General features: G+C 46.7%; 1 protein-coding gene across 1 annotated transcript; it reads left to right on the forward strand.

Moving 5' to 3' along the window:
* Positions 1–551: 551 nt before the first annotated feature.
* LOC134035198 (phospholipid phosphatase-related protein type 4-like) lies at positions 552–15531 on the forward strand. The gene is made up of 7 exons (XM_062480113.1): positions 552–918; positions 5391–5576; positions 8904–9033; positions 9271–9466; positions 11340–11397; positions 12259–12432; positions 12585–15531. Exons 1-7 carry the CDS (start codon positions 841–843, stop codon positions 14214–14216), a joined length of 2454 nt encoding a protein of 817 aa, XP_062336097.1. The 5' UTR covers positions 552–840; the 3' UTR covers positions 14217–15531.
* Positions 15532–20200: the final 4669 nt, after the last annotated feature.

The raw sequence follows: 20200 nt of genomic DNA on the forward strand, positions 1-20200 counted from the left end.
TTCTTCATTAACTTGAATTTACATTAAAGTCGCATACATAGTGAATATAAAATCTAACTATATGAACACAATGAAATATTGTGTGTGGATTGGCGGAAGGCAGAAAAAGTGATCTGCTAAATGATTAGAATGTAGGCCTGCTGTCAAGTTCAGCACCACGGACAGCGTATATCACTTGACTCCAGACACCTTCTTGTCATGAGCTGTCTTTGGTTCTAAAACATAATTACTCGTTAAACGACCACGCATTACTCTTTCTGGTGTTGATTTTGTCAGATAAATAAATGTGTCTGAAGCTATATGAAGCTCTAATATATCTACTCTAACTTCAGCAGTAGTGTTTGCCCAATCTGTGAATCAAAAGGATTAATTTGTGCAATGTAGGCTACTTGGTTTTTGACAGATTTTAGCGATTAAATGTATCTTCTGCTTCATTGTCAACTGCCTTCTGAGTTTAAGCGTCCTATAGTGCGCCTGCGCCTTTTTTTGCACGCACCGTGGAGCCCCTCTACAAATGAAATGTAGCCGAGATTCTACAAGCTCTGGTCCCAGCAATGCAACTGTCTGTGAAGTCATGAAAAGATGAAGGGACGGCGATTTTCTTCTCACGATAACACCGAATGAGATTTTGAACATTTTGTGTCGCTGGCAGAATATTGTCTTGTCCGGTCGGTGCATTTGAATTAAACCCCGGCGACAATCCAGAATGGAGCAAGCGGCAGCCGCGCGCATATGATCTTGGCACACTAGACGTGACAGCGGCCGACATTATAGCATCCCCCCAACAGGTTAAGGCTGTTTCATTTTCGAGAGACGAGAGGCGACCGTGCAGCCATAACCATGTCCTCGAGAGAAAGACCAAAAGGAATTATGACCAAAGACAGTGTTAGCTTGTTGCCTTGCTTCTATTTCGTGGAGGTAAGTTATGATCTCAATGAAGTGCCGCTGAAATCACTTGAGGTTTCCCTGATAGTTTGCATGTTATATTTGACCTGTACTACTATGTATATTTAATCGATTATGCAACATGCTGTAATCCAAACGAATCCCGTGACAAAATATCAGATGTCTCTGACTGAAATTCTCAGATGTGTTAGTTGTCATTCATTGTTGTTGTCTCTATGTTAGTGTTGTGAGTAAAACAATCGTTCTCTCCTATAGCATAACATTGAGTTTATAAACCAATAATTGGATTTCAACGGACTGGTTTACGTTTATGGCATTCATTCATGAATGCTATGTTTATGAGTTGTTGGAGGATACGGCGCGTTCAGTGTCAAGCTCTGCTCTGCTCTGCTCAGCCGGTCTCTGCCAAACATCATCTGCCCCATGTAACCATCACATTAGATGGGGTTGAGAGATCAGAGTGAGTCGCCTCAGTCTGTCCTCCATGGCTGTGTACCAGAGGTAGTTGGTAGTTGGTAGAGGATAACCACGCTAGCGTGATGAGCAGAGTGCTGTCTGGAGACTGCTTCAGGCTCAAAGACTGTCATTGGCTCCCTGAGCCAAACGGGTCTTGCTTGTCAAGTTTGCTCAAATGTCCATGTGAGCGACGCACGTTTAATTCCTACCTCAGTCAAGTCTACTGAAGTACTGAAAGTCCTCTACAGTCCTTCCAAACACAACTCGTGATCATTTTCGGGCTTACTCTTCAAGAGCCAAAACGTTTTCATTATGGTTTTATGACTCAACCACAGGATCATTAAATCACCATATTTCTGCTAAATTGCTCGCCAATACTACAACAACAAATGACTTGCCTGAGGTCTAATTTTCCTAGTGTGGAACTAATCGAAGCATGAAGCTTACAGTTAGTAATGTGAGATAACATCGCCAAGAACTTTACACTTGGTAGATTAAATCAAAAGCAACACAGAGGAATCTACTCTTTACTGATTAAATTCTTAGATCTTATTGTTCTAACACTTGTCCACTAACTTCACTAAAACCCCTAACCTAACCTTAAATGAGTAACGCTAGGTGGGTGTAACAGTACATTTATATTGGCATGAAAGTTTATTCATTTAGCAGACACTCATCGAAAACCACAACTTGTGTAAATAACATAAGTGCAGAGTTGTAAAAGTATGTCTAGGTAATAAACATTTAAAAAACCGTTACAATGCTTTCAGACTGAGGGAAGACCTGTCCTACAATTCCCTTGATGGGCAGGGAGCTGAAGCATATGTATGGCAATGGGGCACAGCTTCAGTGGAGACTGGGACAAGTGGAACTGCCACGCTGGAATAAAGTATACACTCTAAAGAAGGCTGGGTTCAGAATACTGTCTGTACAGTAGACGCAATTACAGCAAACTGAGGGAGGCGAGGAGAAATCCCATTAGCTGAATCCCAGATCCCTTCATTCATGTGTTTATTTGTTCATTCATTCACCCTTTGTGTGAATCAATCACCCCCCCCCCAAAAAAAAAGAAAAACTCAGCTTCTGTGTATTGTCTCAGTCTCTCTCCATCCCTATCTCTTTCTCTCCTTACCTCCCCTCCCCCCCCCCTCTCTCTCTCTCTCTCTCTCTCTCTCTCTCTCTCTCTCTCTCTCTCTCTCTCGCTTATTCGCTTATTTCTCTTTTTGTCTGTCTCAGTAGGGGGCCTGTGAGTTTCCACGTGTATCATTGGGGTTTAATGAGAGTGTTAACAGGTCTCCGGGAGTGCGAGACACCCAGTAAACGTCAAACAGCAACGGGGTACTTCCAGCTCCAGTGTGTTGGTACAGAGCATCCCCTCCATCCATACTGCCGCTGGAACTCTAAAAATAGCCGCCGGCCCACCAAGCCTTAGCCCTAGTTTCCATTTGTATACATCCATTATTCAAACGTCACTGTCACTCCGCTTCTCTCTCATTTTCTATAATCACACCGGGTATGGGTCCTTCCCCAGGGAGGTTGGAGGCCCTCCTTCCCCTTGGCTCTGTGTGATGAGGGCTGAAGGATGACTCGGGGATTTCGATTACACGGCACACCTGGGGATCTGAGGAAACGGATCAGAAAGCTCATCACTCCCCATGTGTTTTTAATGACCGGGGCAACGTTGCAAATATCCCTCGCTGTGTACACTTTCATAGCTGGTGAAAGTTGATTCGAATCCTTCCTGTCGTTTAAACCAGATCATCCTTTTGTGGTTTTTTCTCTCTCGATCCTTTAGTATTTTGATAAGACTTTGGACCTTTCGAAAGAGGTATGTTCACGCACAGTACAGAAGTGCTGCCTCTCATCTCCCTATAAGACTGGGCGGCGTGTGTGTTTCTCTCCCCCCCCCCCCTCGGAGCTGAGAGCTAGGCACAGCAGGGAGGAGAGGGGAGGTATGGACCGGGAGGGGAGGAGGGGAAGGGAGAGGACTTGCTGAGAGGAGAGGAGAGGAGAGGAGAGAGAGGAGTATCTGAGTGGAGAAGATAGGAAAGAAGTGGTTGAGCCCTGAGCCGAATCGAGAGGGAGGAGAGGAGAGGGGAGGAGAGGGAGAGGGAACAGGGGGAAAGGAGAGGACAGGAGCGGAGACAAGGAAGATGAAAGGAGAGGAGCGGAGGGAACAAAAGTAGTATGCAAGAAGAAGAGATCGGGGGAAGGCAGGGTAGGGGATGGAAGGGTTAAGGGAGTGTAATCTGTCGAACCATTTTAAAACGCCACTATGCACACAAATAAACATTCTCATCATAGTCAGAAGTGGGTTTTGAACTCAGTGATTATGAAACATTTCCCTTTCTATCAATGTAATGGGCTAACAAGCTGCAAGATATACCAGTCATGAATATTAAACATCACTGGACGAGAATTATTGCTGGCTAAGTGCTTTTTGATCTACAGTATGTGCTACACTGCAGGGGTGTTAGGTGAGGGATAAATAGAGAAATAGATGGATGGAGATATGGAGAGACCTTCTATTCACACATAACTGGGGTTTCAATATCCCATCCCCATCACAGCAGGAACGTATTTAGCAACCGCTGGCATCAAAAATTACATCAAATCACAGCTAATAACATTGTGTTTGTGTAGCCCCTGTTACAAGCACTGTTATAGAGGGCTTCACATACTGTATGCCCACAGACTGGCACCTACATGTAACCAACTTAAACCCTGAAGGAATACAAGGACAAACTCAAAAGAAATAATGGAAAAATAGTGGAAAAAATGGATCTACTCCTCCATAGATGGTTGGTGATACAGAAAAATACAGTTGATATAAAGTGAAGTGCCCTTGAACACATTCCAAGTTTTGAATTTGTACAGCATCAGTTTGGGGCAACATTCGAAACTATTGTGACCGTACAATGTGGATTTCTCAAGAGGATTTAATATCAACCGTATTCTGTACATGTTTTATAAACGTAGTTATGAATCTGGAAAAGCAGCATGGATGTTTGCCCGGGGCTGAGCACAGACCCCAAGGTGCATTGCAGCCCACATTCGATACCTCGCCACTCTACGTTTACTTCCACAATTTATTTTGCTGACACATTGAGTTCTATCAAAGTTCAGACCTATATAGATTTCTTTCACTTTCAGGTACAGTACAAACATGACCTTGATTATTCTTACATTTTATAGATACTTTCATTTGATACATTTCATGTCAAGCCAATTTACCATTAGACCAAAAGGACACTTTATGGCAGAGCTATACACACATTGTCAACCAGACCAACTCTGTAACATTTTAAAATAGGTTTTATTGTTTCAAGTTAACAAATAAAATACAATTTGGGTCCTGATTTGAATCCAACTTTGTCTTAATCATTGGTTGTGCCTCTTCATCATTGGTGATGGTGTTATCTGAAGTGTCTGCCCAGTGTGATGGAATATCCTGTTTGGGCCCAACCCACAGGAGAGATCTTATAGAGAATGGCTGAGCTGAGCAGGAAAACTCTGTGACAGGGCTCTGTGAAATGAGCCCAGCGATGCAGCCTCCCCTGTCAGAGCCAGGGAAATCACTTTCCCAAAGTTCTCGTAAAGCTCTATTTATAATGCATGTGTTGTGACACGGCTTATATCTCCTCAGTAGACCTGCAGAGAGTTTACATGTTGAAACAGAGCCATTGGTTTTACTGTGTTTAATTTCTTGGTTCCGTTTGATATTACAGCCGATTATGCCGTGAGAGTATTTCTGTCTGTTTTCATTTGTAACAAATTAACCGAGAATCGAGTGTTGCTCTCGTTCTTAAGAGACGGATCTTTGTGGGTATCCAGCGCCTCAAGCTCTTGACACCCCGAGTGTTATTGTAGAGACATTCGGATTGAGCAGATGAACCTTTCTTCCCTAGGGACACACGCTTCCACAACAAAAGCAGCTCTATCTGGTACAATAACCCAGGCACTCACTGTTTCCTCTTGTCTTTCTGTTTTCCGTGTTGTTTATTTGTTGGTTTGTTGACGTCGTCGAGCTCCCCATCCTGGTGTCGTCGGTGGTGAGCCTCTACTTTGTGGAGCTGACGGACATTTTCAAGCCTGTGCGCTCGGGGTACATCTGCAACGACCGGAGTCTGAGCCTTCCCTACATCGACCCCACCCACGAGGTCATCCCTCTCCTCATGCTGCTCTCTCTTGCCTTCTCCGGACCCGCCATCACGGTCAGACACTGGACATTGCACCCTAAACACACACACACACACACCATGACCTCGGTGAGGGAGTCATGCGGTTAAGAAGCGGTCACAAGGACAGAGGACTCTGTCCAGGGTTAGGAGGTGACTCACCCAGGGGCGTCCTTTAGGGCTGGTTCGTTGTCGTTATCCAGTTCACGGTCACATGCTCATCCTCGGGGTTGGGGTCAGCTGTGCTTGTGGGCCGACAAAGTGCAGGCCGTTCTATCTCATCATGACCAGCAGGGCCTTCTCTAAGCGCCTGGTCGCTTTCTTCCATCAATATAAAAAAATGTTTATAGGAGTGGATGGATCATGAAACTGCTTCCGGTGAAAGACAAGCCCACACAAGCCGAAGCCTATCATTGTACCACTTCTGTTAGGTTTAGACTGCAGTCCTCGGCATGACTAAAATGTTGGAAACACATTATCCCACAACCTCAAGCACACTGGGTCGGCTATATATTGATCCGCAAATGCTCAAATTGTCACTGGGAATAGGAAGGATTGCACATTGGAAAACAATCTGTGGTTGGGAGGTTCCACCTATATTCCTTGTTATCCTGTCACTCTACTCGCCACCAACATCATACTCACATTCATCCAGTAAGGGATGTATAGTATTCAAATGTTTTTCAGTGGAAGTCATTCTTTTTTTTGAAGAAGGCTGGCTCTGAGATCTCCTAGCAACCAACAGCGAGGGGATCTGGGGGTTTCCAGGCTTGTCTTGTCAGAACCGTTCTCCATGGCGCGTACACTCCGGCACTGCAACTGTCAGCCACCCTAAGGCCACCGCCCACCCCCAGGCATCTTTGGAACACGAGTCCTAAAGACACTCAGCATTTCCCCATGTCCCCTTCCTCTTAAAGGAAGATTTAGTGCGGTCCTCATAGACATGACAGATGAGAGTGCCCGTGTTGACACCAATCCCCGTGCGCTCGGATCGACGTGGGGGAGGTGGACAGGCGATGATGCACTGCAAGGCAAGAACGTCAGCTGCAGCTCTAGGGTGAACGAGCATCTGTTTGTGGCATGAAGTCGTCGGCGCTCAGGTGAACGGCGTGATAGGAAATCTACTGTAGTCGGGTTGGTGTGGTAGAACTGTGGTTGTGGGGGTGGAAGAGGATGAGAGGGAGAAGGAGGAAGGATGTGTGTGTGTGAGTGCGTGCGTGTGTGTGTTGGCAACCTGCTCATGCAGAAATGTGTTGATTGCTTCACACTCCGATAGTCCTTCAGTACTGGAGGCAGAGTTCCTCTGTTGTAAAAGTGTCAGGATGACTGAGATGTGCTCGTGTGTTATGCTCTCTGAACTAAACCAAAATTACATATATATCAAATTAAACTAAAAACTGGGCCCTTTAAATGTTTCTGAGAAAGGTGCCTCTGAGAAAAGGTGATTTTAAATCTAGAACTGTCCAACTGTCAAACAGTCACATACATCAAAACTTCAGCGATCTTCTCTCTGAATAAATCATCTATTCTAGTCAAGCTTTCTGAAGCTGGGATTTAATATTGGTCTCACTCTAGATTCCTTCCCAGATCCAACCAATACCTATCTATCAACTTCTTCTAGTTGTCAGACTTAACAGGATTTATAAACCAGCTGATAATGAAGCTTAATTGGATACATGAGAAAAAGGAAGCAAATGAACATCAGGCTTTCGCGATGGGATCACATATAAACGCTATAATCATTGGATATTCCCTTTGCGATCCCCATGCAGACAGCTAGGTGAAATCTGAAGATATAAATGATAATTGATCAGCATTCCAGGTATTGCTCGTTCAAATCCCTCTTTTACTATGCCCCTTTCTGGTCTATAATGGATTCCGTTTTTGTGTGCGTGTGTCTGTGTGTGTGTGTCTGTGTGTGTGTCTGTCTGTGTGTGTGTCTGTGTGTGCAGGTAGCCAGGTCTCCAACAACTCAGCCAGTTGTCCCAGCTCAAAGACTCGGAAGTCGGTCCTCGATTCCTTCATTCCTGGTGTTCTTTGTCCTAGCGTCTTCCTCTAAAGGCCCCAGAGTCTGACCTCATCAAGTGTACTTTGAGAAGAGGGAAGAGGAGGTGAAACCAGGAACAAATAGGAGACACATTTCATGTCTGTGTTATTGGATTAATAAGCCAGTCAGATGGTGAGCGGGTGCTGCCATGGCGATAGCAGTGTGATATCTTGGAACAGGCTAGCATCACAGTGTGAAGGCAGGCTTCAAAAAGGTCTTAGCGACTATCCATAATACCTTGCCATCCAGGCCAGGGAGCCGATCCCCGCTGACATCAAACAGGCTGTCCCACTGGAAAAGAAAACTCCTCTAGCACAACATGCAGTGCAGTAGGTTGGATAGGGTGTGGTGTGCCTAACCCAAGAATTAAAATCAGTGTTGACAGACCTAGGAAGATGACAAAATGATGCGTGTCATATTCAAATCAAAAGAGCTATTTGCATAGTATTTTTGTTTACAATCGTTGCAACAGATGACTTCACAGATGACTTTAGACCAGCACATAACACCATTATAAAACTCTAGGAAGACAGGGAAAATCTCTGTCACATGACAGAAGACATGTATGTTTTCATTGTTTTCACGTTGTGTCTGTAGTGCAGGATTGCATGTCCACAATGACAGGGATGGAGCTTGATGGATCAAGTTGTCTTAGCTCCTGTAACTGAGATTAGTATTGACTGACAGACACAGCAGGAGAGTGTGTAGGGTGGTCAGACAAGGGAGGGTGTGTGTGTATATGTGTGTGTGTGTGTGTGTGGACACCGCAGAGCTTGCCAGGATCCTGTGGGAGTGCCCGACACGGTGGAAAAAGTCTGCTGTCACAACATTTCTCACAGCCCATTGTTTTCCATGGTGCAATTTGAGCCCTGGAACACATCCATCAACTGTTTGTGTTTACATAACGGCGGCCATATCTCCAAATTCCAGCAGCTGTTCCCATCACCGTTATGATCTTGTTGCTGAAAAGTGATACGAGTCTGGCTTTAGGAGAGGTTGCTAGCCTGCTGCAGTTCGGAGCTAGCCTGCTGTGTTCATCCCGGTGGTAAAGCTAGGGGTCTATCTAGCAAAGCTGGGGTATTCGTTATGTGAGCACACAGAGCTGCAACAGTATCTTGTCCTCCCCCTAACCTCCCAGCTGAGGTAAGGAGATCCACCCCCCACCCTCCCCCCACAAAGAGAGATAGGGGAGCAGAGCTGGAGAGATCAGTCTGAAGCAGGAGAGGGGGGAAAGGAGGGGTGGAATCTGATCTCTTTGGCCCCTTCTGTGTCTGTGGTATCTCTGACACGGCCGCGCGCTTGTCTCTCTTCGTCAGATAATGATCGGAGAGGGGATTCTGTTCTGCTGTCTCTCCCGGAGGAAGAACGGGGTCGGGGCCGAGGCCGATATCAACGCCGCCGGCTGTAACTTCAACTCCTTCATACGACGAGTAGTCCGGTTTGTCGGTAGGTTTTTCAGTCCTTCTTCTCTCTCCATCAGCCAGCCAACAAACACCTCAGAGGTGTGACAGTGTCGCTTATACATGATTAAACACGTACGAAATGAGGTGGGACTAGCACCGAAGACAAGATGGTGCTGTATGTTTGTGTTGCTGGTGGGGATACACACGTATTCACGTGTTGTGCGTGCGTGGTGTGTGTCTGTGGGGCGTGTGTCTACGCGTGTTTGTTTGTGACATCTAGGGGTGCACGTGTTCGGCCTGTGTGCCACAGCTCTCATCACTGACATCATCCAGCTGGCCACAGGCTACCATGCGCCCTACTTCCTGACCGTGTGTAAGCCCAACTACACCACCCTGAACCTCACCTGCGACCAGAACTCCTACATCCTGGACGACATCTGCTCCGGAGCCGACCTCACCATCATCAACCAGGGAAGGTGGGACACTGTGACCTTTCAACTTTGACCTGTGAACTCCCGTTTGTCACTTTTTTCGTGTTCTTAAAGAAGAACTTGAGGTGGTTAAGGTTACTGGGAACATTGTGAGAGGAGAATACTCAAGGGGTCTATTTTGAACAGTGAGCTTTACCAAGTTTGACGAATTTAGCTTCCGCAAAATAGGGTCTGTATCCTTGCTGTCTTTTATCTGCAGCCAATTCAGGTCTTGGTGCTGCATGTGAGTGAAATTCTTCCAATTACTGGGCCTTTTTTAGCAGGTTTCCAGAGCAGCAGCGGAATGGCAAATTAACCAGGTTTTTAGGGTGGTTTGTTTATGAGGAATTTAGCTCAATGTCAGTTCTAGTTTCTCAGTTCTATTTTCATACTGAAACACGCAGGACTCGACAAGTCTATTTTAGTATCTAACAGAGGGTACGGGGAAGAAGAGGAGCCCTTTTGCTGTTCATAATGAGGTCTCTTTCAAAGATAAATATGCTGAAGCACATCAGTAAATAGCTCCTCACACTCGATAATCTTAGTTTAGGAAACCAACGGCCCAAATGAGCTTCCTTCAATATCTACAAAGTCCGTGGAATTCTTGGGAGAAGAAATGAATTGGCCTTTTGGAAATGATACTATCTGTGTTCAAACTTTAAAGTCTCCCGTTTCAAGCCTAGTATTTGTGTGAAGTGAACACCAGACATCAGCCTGTGTTGCTGAAGAATAGCTCGAGCCTACTACCGTAGTTTAGACCGGATCATCTATCGTAGGATATTGTCCATCTTAATGCATGCTTTGTCACTTTAGAATCATCCAGAATAAATCGATTCATCCTTCTTTCCCTTGCCGTGGAAGACAAAATGCCAAGTTGTCCCGCTGATTCATGCGTCTCACCTGTGTGCGAAACCACTCCGACCCGCTTTGTCATTCTGCCGACGGATGCACACCGTCAAGCGTCGCATCCATCCTCGGTACAGACGGAGAACGGCGAGACAGACCATGAAATTCCTCCTGAACCTTTTCAACCCTCGGCGCAAGCTGCAGCCAGAGGCGTAAACACGCTGTGCTCTTCTATGTGGCTACGCTAATTAACCACAGGCCCCGCTAGAGACATGCCAGCGTGGAACAGTGGAATTGTCTTTCACGTTGGAGGGTTGCACATAGATAATGCGTGAAGATGTAAGACTGTGTGGTGTTCATTTAGCTAAGTCAATCATACAGACACGGCCTTATTGTTCTAATGACATATTCTCCGAGATCTCTTGTGTGGTTGTGGTGAAAGTTAATGATTAACAAGGAGTCATTTATGTGGGTAGGGTTCTGTGAGATGTATTTTGATCTTTCAACCAAATGATGCTGTGTACACTATCAGTGGGAGAGACAAAACAATAACAGGGTCAGATCTTGGGAGAAGTACGCTATTAAAGTGTAGCTCAGTGAAAAATTGGGGCTCCAGTTCAATTACATTATCAACGGTGTTATGTAGCTTTTGGTAATGCTTCAGATAAGCTCCTCACGGCATGCAGTCATCTATGATGCAAGCACTGCATTCAATATGAATCTAGAGCACTTTCATAATTATGTGTTATGTGTGTGTGCTTATCTGTCTCCATATGTGTGCCTGGCTGTCTAGTTGACTTTACTACATGTACGTATGTGTGTGTGTGTCAATATGTGTGAGTGTGTTTGTGTTCTGGTCTGTTCCACTGTGTGTGTGTGTGTGTGTCTGTGAGTCTGTGTGTCCTCGGATGTTGCTTCGAGATAGCATCTCATTCGGTTGGTGTGAGGGTGATGTTTATGTTTCCAACGACTCGCGCGCCAAATGAGAGCTGAGGCGACGACGTTGTTATTTCTCTTCATCCGTCTCTTCCAGGAAAACCTTCCCCTCACAGCACGCCACCCTGGCGTCCTTCGCTGCCGTCTACGTCTCGGTGAGTTATCCGTCGCACCCACACCACAGTCCTCCCCGCTCGCCGTCTTGAAACCTCTCCGGATTGGCTGGTGCACTTGGCGGACGACTCAAGCAAGCCTTTATGTGGCATATTCAATCAACCATTGTACCTGGGTGTGTTGTGGATTCAATCGCCTGGGGTATAAATATAGCAGCCCGCCTACAAAATCAGTCCTGTCTCCCGTTGTTGCTTGTTTTCCTAGCCAGGTTCATCATCCTCATTTCCTGAAGCGAGATTAACCTCCCAGGTTAGTCCAGCAGCAGCCACTTCCTGCGTGGGCTGCTGGGTGATTGAGTCCATGCTGATAGATACTAAAGAACAAACCCCTGAAGCTGGGAGATTGGTGGCACGAGGCACGTTACCCAGAATCCCGAGTACTGCTGTGTCCACAGTGAGGGCTAGAAGCCATAAATCTACGATAATATAGTACCTCCATGGGGGAGAGTGCTGACTCATGTGTTGTGAAATATAAACAACACTCTGCTACACTGTGACCTCTTCACAAAAGAGAGGACACAGAGGGAGGGATATATATATATATATCAGATATATAAATTTATAGAGAGAGAGAGAGAATAAGAAAGAAAGAAATAAAGCGAGAGAGAGAGAAGTACTGTAGAGGGAGCGAGAGAAACAGAGAGAAAGAGGCAGAGGAAGAGAAAGAGAGAGACAGTATCACCCCAACCCTATATAAATGCACCACAGGGTGACCAGTGACAAACACCTTGCGTTCAAACGATAACCTGACCTACAACTTCTCTCCACCCCGGCCCAGCGTGTGCAGATGGAGCCGTGCCGGGCGTGCTAACCCCCCCCCCCCTCTCTCTGTGTGCGCTTCAGATGTACTTCAACAGCACACTGACAGACTCCTCCAAGCTGCTGAAGCCCTTGCTGGTCTTCTCCTTCATCATGTGTGGCATCATCTGCGGCCTGACCAGGATCATCCAGTACAAGAACCACGCCATCGACGTCTACCTGGGCTTCCTGCTCGGTGGAGGCATCGCCGTCTACCTGGTAGGAATCTGAAACCTTCTCATGTGACTGATGTTGCTGCCCTTCGGGCCGAATCAGCCTCACCCTTGTTTGATCCTATTGTTTGACCGTGATCCTATTGAGTATGGAACGTAGGGGGTGCATTTAATTTGAACCCCCTCTCACCCCTCCAGGGACTGTATGCCGTGGGGAACTTCCAGCCCAACGAGGAGATCTGCTGCCCGCCTCCCCCGCCTCCCCAGCGTCCCACCTGCACCCTCCCCCACATCAGCCAGGAGGCCGGGCGCCACCTGCAGGCCAAGGGCTGCGGCGGCGACCGAGGCTTGTCCGCCTCCCACTCGGAGGGCGTCCTGCACCGCAACCTCCGCCACTGCCCCAATGACCCGGCGGGCAGCCTGAAGAGGTCGAGCGCCGACGCGGAGGCCGTCTCGCCCCGCGGCCCCCCGTGTCACGACAGCCTGGTGACCTTCAGCCACACCCTGCCGCGGGCGCACACGCCGGCGCCGCTGGAGGAGGCGGCCCGGCGCGGCGTCCACGCCACCATGGACTCCAGCCGCTCCAAGCAGCTGCTGTCCCAGTGGAAGAGCAAGAACGAGGGGCGCAAGTCGTCCCTGCAGAGCCCCCACGCCTCCGACTCCTGCTCCTCCTCGGAGATGGGGGGCCAGCTCCCGCCCCCGCACCTCTACCACCACGGCAGCATGGAGCTCCGCTCCTGCCCCGACCCCTCGGCCATGGGCCTGGGCCTGGGCATGAACGGAGGAGACCACCTGTACCCGCACCCCTACCTGGCGGCAGGCTCCAGCAACACCCTGCCCAGCAACTGCAGCGGGCTGACGGGGGGAGCTCGGATGTCCATGCAGTCCAGACCCGGCTCCTCCCAGCTGGTTCACATCCCTGAGGAGACCCACGAGAACTTCAACAGCTCCTCCCCCAGGTCCGCCAGCACCACGGGGGAGGACGTCGCGGCCAACGGCTCCGCCCGCGACAACTGGATGAAGGCGGCCGAGAAGAGCGGCGCCCCCTCGAGGGCGAACGGAGGAGGGCCGGGCCAGCCCCGGATCATGCAGGTCATCGCCATGTCCAAACAGCAGGGGCTCCTCCACTCCAAGAGCCTGGACGAGAGCAGCATCGGCTGTGAAGGGACTTGCCAGGCTGGGTCCGGCCCGGGTCGGTATCGCTCCCTGACCGACCAGGACCCTCCCAGCGCTCCGGGCAGCACGCTGGGCAGCACGGTGGGCAGCATCTCCGGAAGCACCGGGGCCATCGTGAGGGTGGAGGCCCACCCCGAGAACCACCTACCCCTGGTCCAGGCTCTGTCCGTGGACGGGAGCGGCTCGTGGAGGTGGAGGTCCCAGGATGGAGGGGGTGGTGGAGGTGGAGGAGGAGGAGGAGGAGGGTGTAGTGTCCGTCAGTCCTTCGAACTCAATGACCTCAACAGAGACTCGGAGAGTTCCGAGTCGGCCAGGGACGGCACCATGGAAAGGAAGAGAGTGACGGTTCAAAACCCCCACAACCCCCACGGCGCTAACAGCACCCCAGTCGCCACCCAGAGTCAACACCCAGGGGACCCGCGCCTCCAGACCCAGCCCATCACCACCATAAGGGTCACCCCTGTGGAGGGGAGTGGGGTCGGGGGCGGATACGCTGCTTCGGACTCGGCTCCTTCAGTGGCGTCCAGTCGGGACTCAACTCTCCGGAGGAAAGGGAATAACATCATTCTGATCCCAGAGAGGGGAACCAGCCCAGATACGACCCGGAATATCTTCTACAAGGGGACATCATCCACCCCTGCTTTTAAGGAATGATTTCTTAAAGACACACTACACTGGATATTAGTGACGTCGATATAAACGCGAGAGCATTCGTTACGGTCTCTGACTATAGTATGTTTACAGCCACCCTCAGTCAGTGATTTGAGTCGGTTTGTCGCGATATCCAGATGTATTTGATCGACCAAACAGGCATGTATTTCGCTCACACTTAAGCACAAATCCTTTTAGTGTTCTATAGGTTTGCCTTTTCTTCATTACTTATGCTGTCACTGACACATGATAGGAATGGTGTAGCATTGATATTGTGCCAGGGTCATTTTGAAACTATAGTTTGAGTTGAATAAGTGTTTATATTCAACATGTTTACCTTTTCACATAAAATAGCTATTATGTAAAGATAGAGTGAAATATTAGACTTGTGCACCATAACTGTGGAAACAAACTTTTTTTTTTGCACTTTTCTCCTAATGTAAATATTGTATTTTTACTTGGTGCTAAACCACTCGCACTATTTAGATTAATTACATAATCTAACAAAAAAATTACATTATTTTGCAAAGATTGATGGTTACTATCTTCATAACAGAAAGACAAATACCTTTTGTATGATACTTTCTGGTATACAAATTCCATATAACCTAGAGAAAACTGTGTTGATGACCAAAAGTGCTTGGTATACTTACTGTAGCTATGACTTCAATATGCTGTGAAATGCACTGATGTTTATTTTTTACTCTAGTGTCCTTTACAATGACATTGTTGTGTTCCCTTTATAGAAATATCCTACCCATGGCACACAGTACAGACATCAGGTATATATATATTTCCAAATATCACACTCAGATGACAAGGATGGCCCTTCTTTGATACTTGGGTGGGTGTGTGAGACCCAGGTTGACTCTTAACTGTGACGGTTGGTTAGGGTTCAACAGAGATCTCACAAAGCAACGCCGCATTTGAGTCCATTTTCATTTTCTCTCCATGTAAAGCACTGTTCTCACCTAATGAAATATATATCATCTAAGTTAGACTGTAGCATAGGACAGATATATCCTCTGTTCGATCCTCCTTGTAAGTTTACCAGTTGAGTAGACACCGTCAAGTAGAGTGGATATTCTACTGTGTTATTGTTCGACCAGAGCACTCTATGTCATATATTTCTGCTGCAGAATGTGAGTTGTTTTGAGCAAAATAAAAATAGAAAAGTATTTTTTTCCCCACAAAGACCTTGACACTGTATCCTGGCTAATATTAGCTATCAGAAGTGACTAACCCTTAGAAGTGTGTTACGAATCATGTGCATATCAGTGACAAATAATTGAATTAATAAATAGTTAATTCATTTTCATTTCAGCGCCCCATGATGAGTCAACATATGTTATGTAATTATGAAGAAACTTTATGAATTAATTTTCCACCTAGGACTTTGAAGTGAATAACAACACAATATATGCCAAAGGGTATTTTTTAAGTAAATGCAATTACAACTTGGTTCTTTTTTGTGTCATATAGTTCTGTACTATAAACAGTAGTAGGCCCCTGTAGCTATGATTAACCCTGTGTTGTCCTGACCAGTCTTTTTATGGGGAAGATTATATTATTTCCGATCCAGTGTCTCTCTGCTCATCCCATAGCACATTTAGCTGGACTCACTCTATGAACTGACTTCAGATCATTAACTTGACTGTGAAACCAGAGAATCAATGTACTGGAGTGACTGAAAACGAAATGGTGATCAATAATCTTCTCCTGTCATACCGAACATCCAACGCACGTTTATCAGGGTAGATGGCAAACTGTGTGTTGTCTAAGTATTGGAATAAATGTTTGCAATTTATACTGATGAAATCATTTCAACTGGAGTAGACTTGATATCATTCACCTATTTAATTCTTCTATCAGCTCTTCCTCAATTGTTTCCTCTATCAGGCTATCACTTTAGATTCAGTTTTTAGGAGAGTGCTTGAACTGAAGAAGCTCTGGGCATCTGCCTCAAGAGAACTGTGGAGATGTCTGATCTCTGTGTTGGACCTCATGAAAGGCTAGCTTCGTGTCTTGTTCCAAAAGAAGACTCTCCCAGGCGCGTCACAGAGATCCCTGTTTTTATGGTTATTACAGAACCAATACAACCAAGCTGTCTCGTTCTCTCCTAAGAAATGCAAAGCTGCCCTTTTTATCAAAGTTCAAAAGAGCAATAATAATTTCACAGTTTGATGCGGCTCTCTTTCTCTCTCCCCCCGTCTCCAATCTTCCTCAGATGTTCTAACCTCTCTCTCTCTCTCTCTCTCTCTCTCTCTCTCTGTCTCTCTCTGTCTCTCCTCTTTTCTCTCTCTCCCTCTCTCTGAACCAAACCACCCACTGCTTTCACTCACTGTGTATAAGAAGGCGTACTTGTAAGCATTGCCATGTATAATCACCATCATTGGCTCCTAAGTAGGTCAGTGAATTGACCTAAATGGAAGGTTCCAGCACTCACAGGGAAAGCTTATCTTGGTAAGGAGGATGAGGAGGAGAAACTAGGAAAACCAACACAGCACACAATCAACTGTATGGTTTCTGCCAACCGAGCCATGTGTAAACTAATCAAGCATCACACCACTCACAAACACATAGAAGGGCACACTTCTCTCTCTCTCGCTCTCTCGCTCTCTCGCTCTCTCTCTCTTTCTCTCTCTCTCTCTCTCTCTCTCTCTCTCTCTCTCTCTCTCTCTCTCTCTCTCTCTCTCTCTCTCTCTCTCTCTCTCTCTCTCTCTCTCACACACACACACACACACACACACACACACACACACACACACACACACTACCTATCTAACACACAGGCACTCTCTCTCATACACACACACACAATCACACATACTCTCTCACACAAACACACACTCTCCCACACACAGGTGCACACACACACACACACACACAGATGAGCACTCTCTCACACACACACACACACACACATACGAGACAAGGAATCACCATCAGAAACACCTTGGCTGTGTCTGGTTAGAGCGGCAGCCGTGTTCGGGTCACAGTGCCATCCCCCATGTTAGCCAACGCTGAGGAAAGTGTCCAGGGTTGGTGATGTAAGAACAGTTGGTCTTTCTGGGACTTCTGCAGTGAGGCATGCCTGTCAGGGTCAGTTCAGCCGAGTGGAAAGTGGATACCTGGGTGCTGGCTGGGAGGGAACTGTAACAGGAGTGGTGTAGTGTGAAAGACAACACCTGACCCGACAAGGCCAAGGATGTCATCTCAGCTTGAGTCTCTGTGATAAGAGAAAACCCAGGCATGAACTCATTGGACGCATCTGGCAATGGTATACTTGGCAGCTAGAGTAGGGGTTCATTTCTGAAAACAGTTATGTACTGTATAATCGTTTTAGAAATACTTGAGATTGTGTTAGTAAGACTTTCATGATTGGATTAGGAAGGGTTTATCATATATTTAACATATGTCAAGGTTTTAGCAATGCAAACTGATCTATGTTTTATTTGATGCTTACCTTCATGGTTGGTTTATTGATGCTCGTAGCAACAGTGTTACAGTAAATCTTCTGCAACACCCACCCTCTCAGTTCAATGTAGGTCAAAGAGAAAGAGGGTAATGCACATTTAAATAATTTGTCCAGTTTCTCCATCTTTATGAATGAGATAGCTTGCTTGGTATTTCGAATATGTACTCTTGAATTATGAATTCAAACATTTTAAATAATTTACCCTTCACTCCGTTAAGAGTAGACCGTAGAAATGCTGGTAATAGTATAAATATTGTCTTTGAACTGCTCCAATGTTATGTTACCACCTAATTATTTTCTAGAATTATCAGGGCATGTGATCTAAGAAAAAAAAACATCACTAAGCAGTTTGTGCAAAGACAAGAACAGTCTCAACAATCTATTCAAATCACAGTTGATAGCAGAGTATTAGTGACTCGTTCAGTTGAACTCCTTCACACACATCCCTCTTGTCGCTCTGACAGTGTTTACAGTAGCCTACAGTACAGTGTACCTCAACCCAGGGATGAGCAACACATTAGCAGCCAACAGAGCCTCGTGTTACCGTCGCGACAAGGTTGTCACAGCAATTAGAACGCTGCCTGGAGGCCGGATGTCTTCCTGAGGACGGGCCATCTCTTGCAAAGGTGCCTCCGACACGAAAAAACGACCACATCTATGACGCAAGCACATTTGTTTTCCAGTCAACGGACAGCCAATTAGGCCGGGTGTGTTCTAGACAAGGCTCAAGGGGGGCCTCGGGAGAACGTAAAAAAGAACATCTTCAAAGCTGTCGACGACTCACAACCTCTGCGCTCCTTTAGAGTCAAGGTGAGGATACTGTTAGTGAGGTAACCAAGGGAAGGGCGAACAGGGACAGCGGTGAAACGACGGTCTCATACAGACTGCAGTTAACGTCAGACAGCGGCACCTCTCAGTGTCCTTCACGCATTATCGGATGACCTTCTTGGGCCGTCTAATGGAACGCCTCAATTACAGTATACGGCGCAGTCCTCTCTGGTCAGTGTCACATATTGTGATTTAAAATAAGGCTGCCGATTTTCACGGCGCTTAAATGGCTGCTGTCGACGGGGAAAAGGGCAAGGCACATTTTGACCCTCTGACATGTCTGGGACTCAACGGCCCATTAAAAACAAGAATGAGTTGACCGAAGGTTCCAACCGAATCACACGAAACAAAAACAAAAAACACCAAAAAAACAGGAAGATGATATCTGTCTACCCCAGTATCCCATTACAGTACAGAAAAGTGCAAAGCAGTACGGTGTAGGTTAGGAATAGCTATGGACAGATGGCTTCTTCACAGTGTGCTTGTCTAAGGGTCTCTCCGAGCTTCGGCATTGGTGCCCGCTGAACCATCAACGCTGGGCTAATGCATCCAACGCCCAATGTTTCCATCGAAGGACATGATTGGCCCTTTGAACTGCATTTACTGTACTGTGCGTACAATTACACTCTCCGCTTCAGCAACTTTCAGCTCTCGTACGGCTGGGCGGACTGTGTTGTTTACTGGGGTTGAATGAAGGATTGGACACTTTCAGCGCCCTCTCTAAGCTATGAACACACCACTCTGACACTGAGCACCCGATCTACATATTGTGTTCCCCGTCTGTTCCAACGCAGCCTGTTCAAGTGTGTGCAGCTCCTTCAACGGGACACGACTCTCATGGTGCACATGATGTGATGAACAGTGGGATCACAGAGATAGATACAGTGAGATTTTTACACAGAGAACAGACCATGCACAGATCATACTTATTGTTTTGTCTTTTGTTTGTTTTTTTATGCTGTGATGTCATTATAAGGCTGTGCCTGATCAGATGGGACAGGGACCAGGCACAAGGGAGGGGGGCTAGGAGGATGAACAGGTGGACGGAAGGCTATTCTTATTACCCGTCATATCAATGTGGAGCCATGGCTAACGTGAGACTGCCCTTTGAGACGCCCAGATGCAGTGCATCCACTTGAGTTCATCAGACTGTTGACCCGTTCGTGTGTCAGGTGGTGGACAGGGTTTGGATATTCGTTGTTTTCTAATGGTTTTTAAAGTAAAACGGAAACGTCAGAAGACTGTATAGCCTACTTCAGTGTTTCTCAAATGGGGGTGCTTGTGCCCGTAGGAGTACGCAGAGGTACTACATAGGGTACTTGAGAGAAAGTGGAAAATAAAAGAATACAGGAAATAAATCATGAAAATATTGGTGTAAATGTTGTTTTTATACAATATAAAAATGGGTACACAGGGTTCTTGGATTCAGAAATCAGGATAAGGGGGGTACTGGCAGAAAAGTTTGAGGACCACTGGCAGACTCTATGTTTTGAAATCATTGCAGCCGTGAAGAGCCGATGTTTTCGGATCAAGTCTGCCTGTACTCTGGAGGGGTACTTTGCCAAACACTGACATCCGCATTTTCTTTTTCAATTATCACCATAATCCACTCTCCAGAACTTCTAGAAGAAGAAAAAGCCTTGAATGTGTCCATGGCAACAGTAGAATTGCCACTCTGAAG

This window comes from Osmerus eperlanus, chromosome 15 (assembly GCF_963692335.1).
Source record: "Osmerus eperlanus chromosome 15, fOsmEpe2.1, whole genome shotgun sequence".
NCBI classification, from domain to species: domain Eukaryota; kingdom Metazoa; phylum Chordata; class Actinopteri; order Osmeriformes; family Osmeridae; genus Osmerus; species Osmerus eperlanus.

Coding starts and splice junctions, on each gene's coding strand:
- LOC134035198 (XM_062480113.1), top strand. CDS start 841: ATGTCCTCGAGAGAAAGACCAAAAGGAATTATGACCAAAGACAGTGTT. Junction 9,034..9,270: donor ACGAGTAGTCCGGTTTGTCG/GTAGGTTTTTCA, acceptor TGTGACATCTAG/GGGTGCACGTGTTCGGCCTG. Junction 12,433..12,584: donor GAGGCATCGCCGTCTACCTG/GTAGGAATCTGA, acceptor TCACCCCTCCAG/GGACTGTATGCCGTGGGGAA.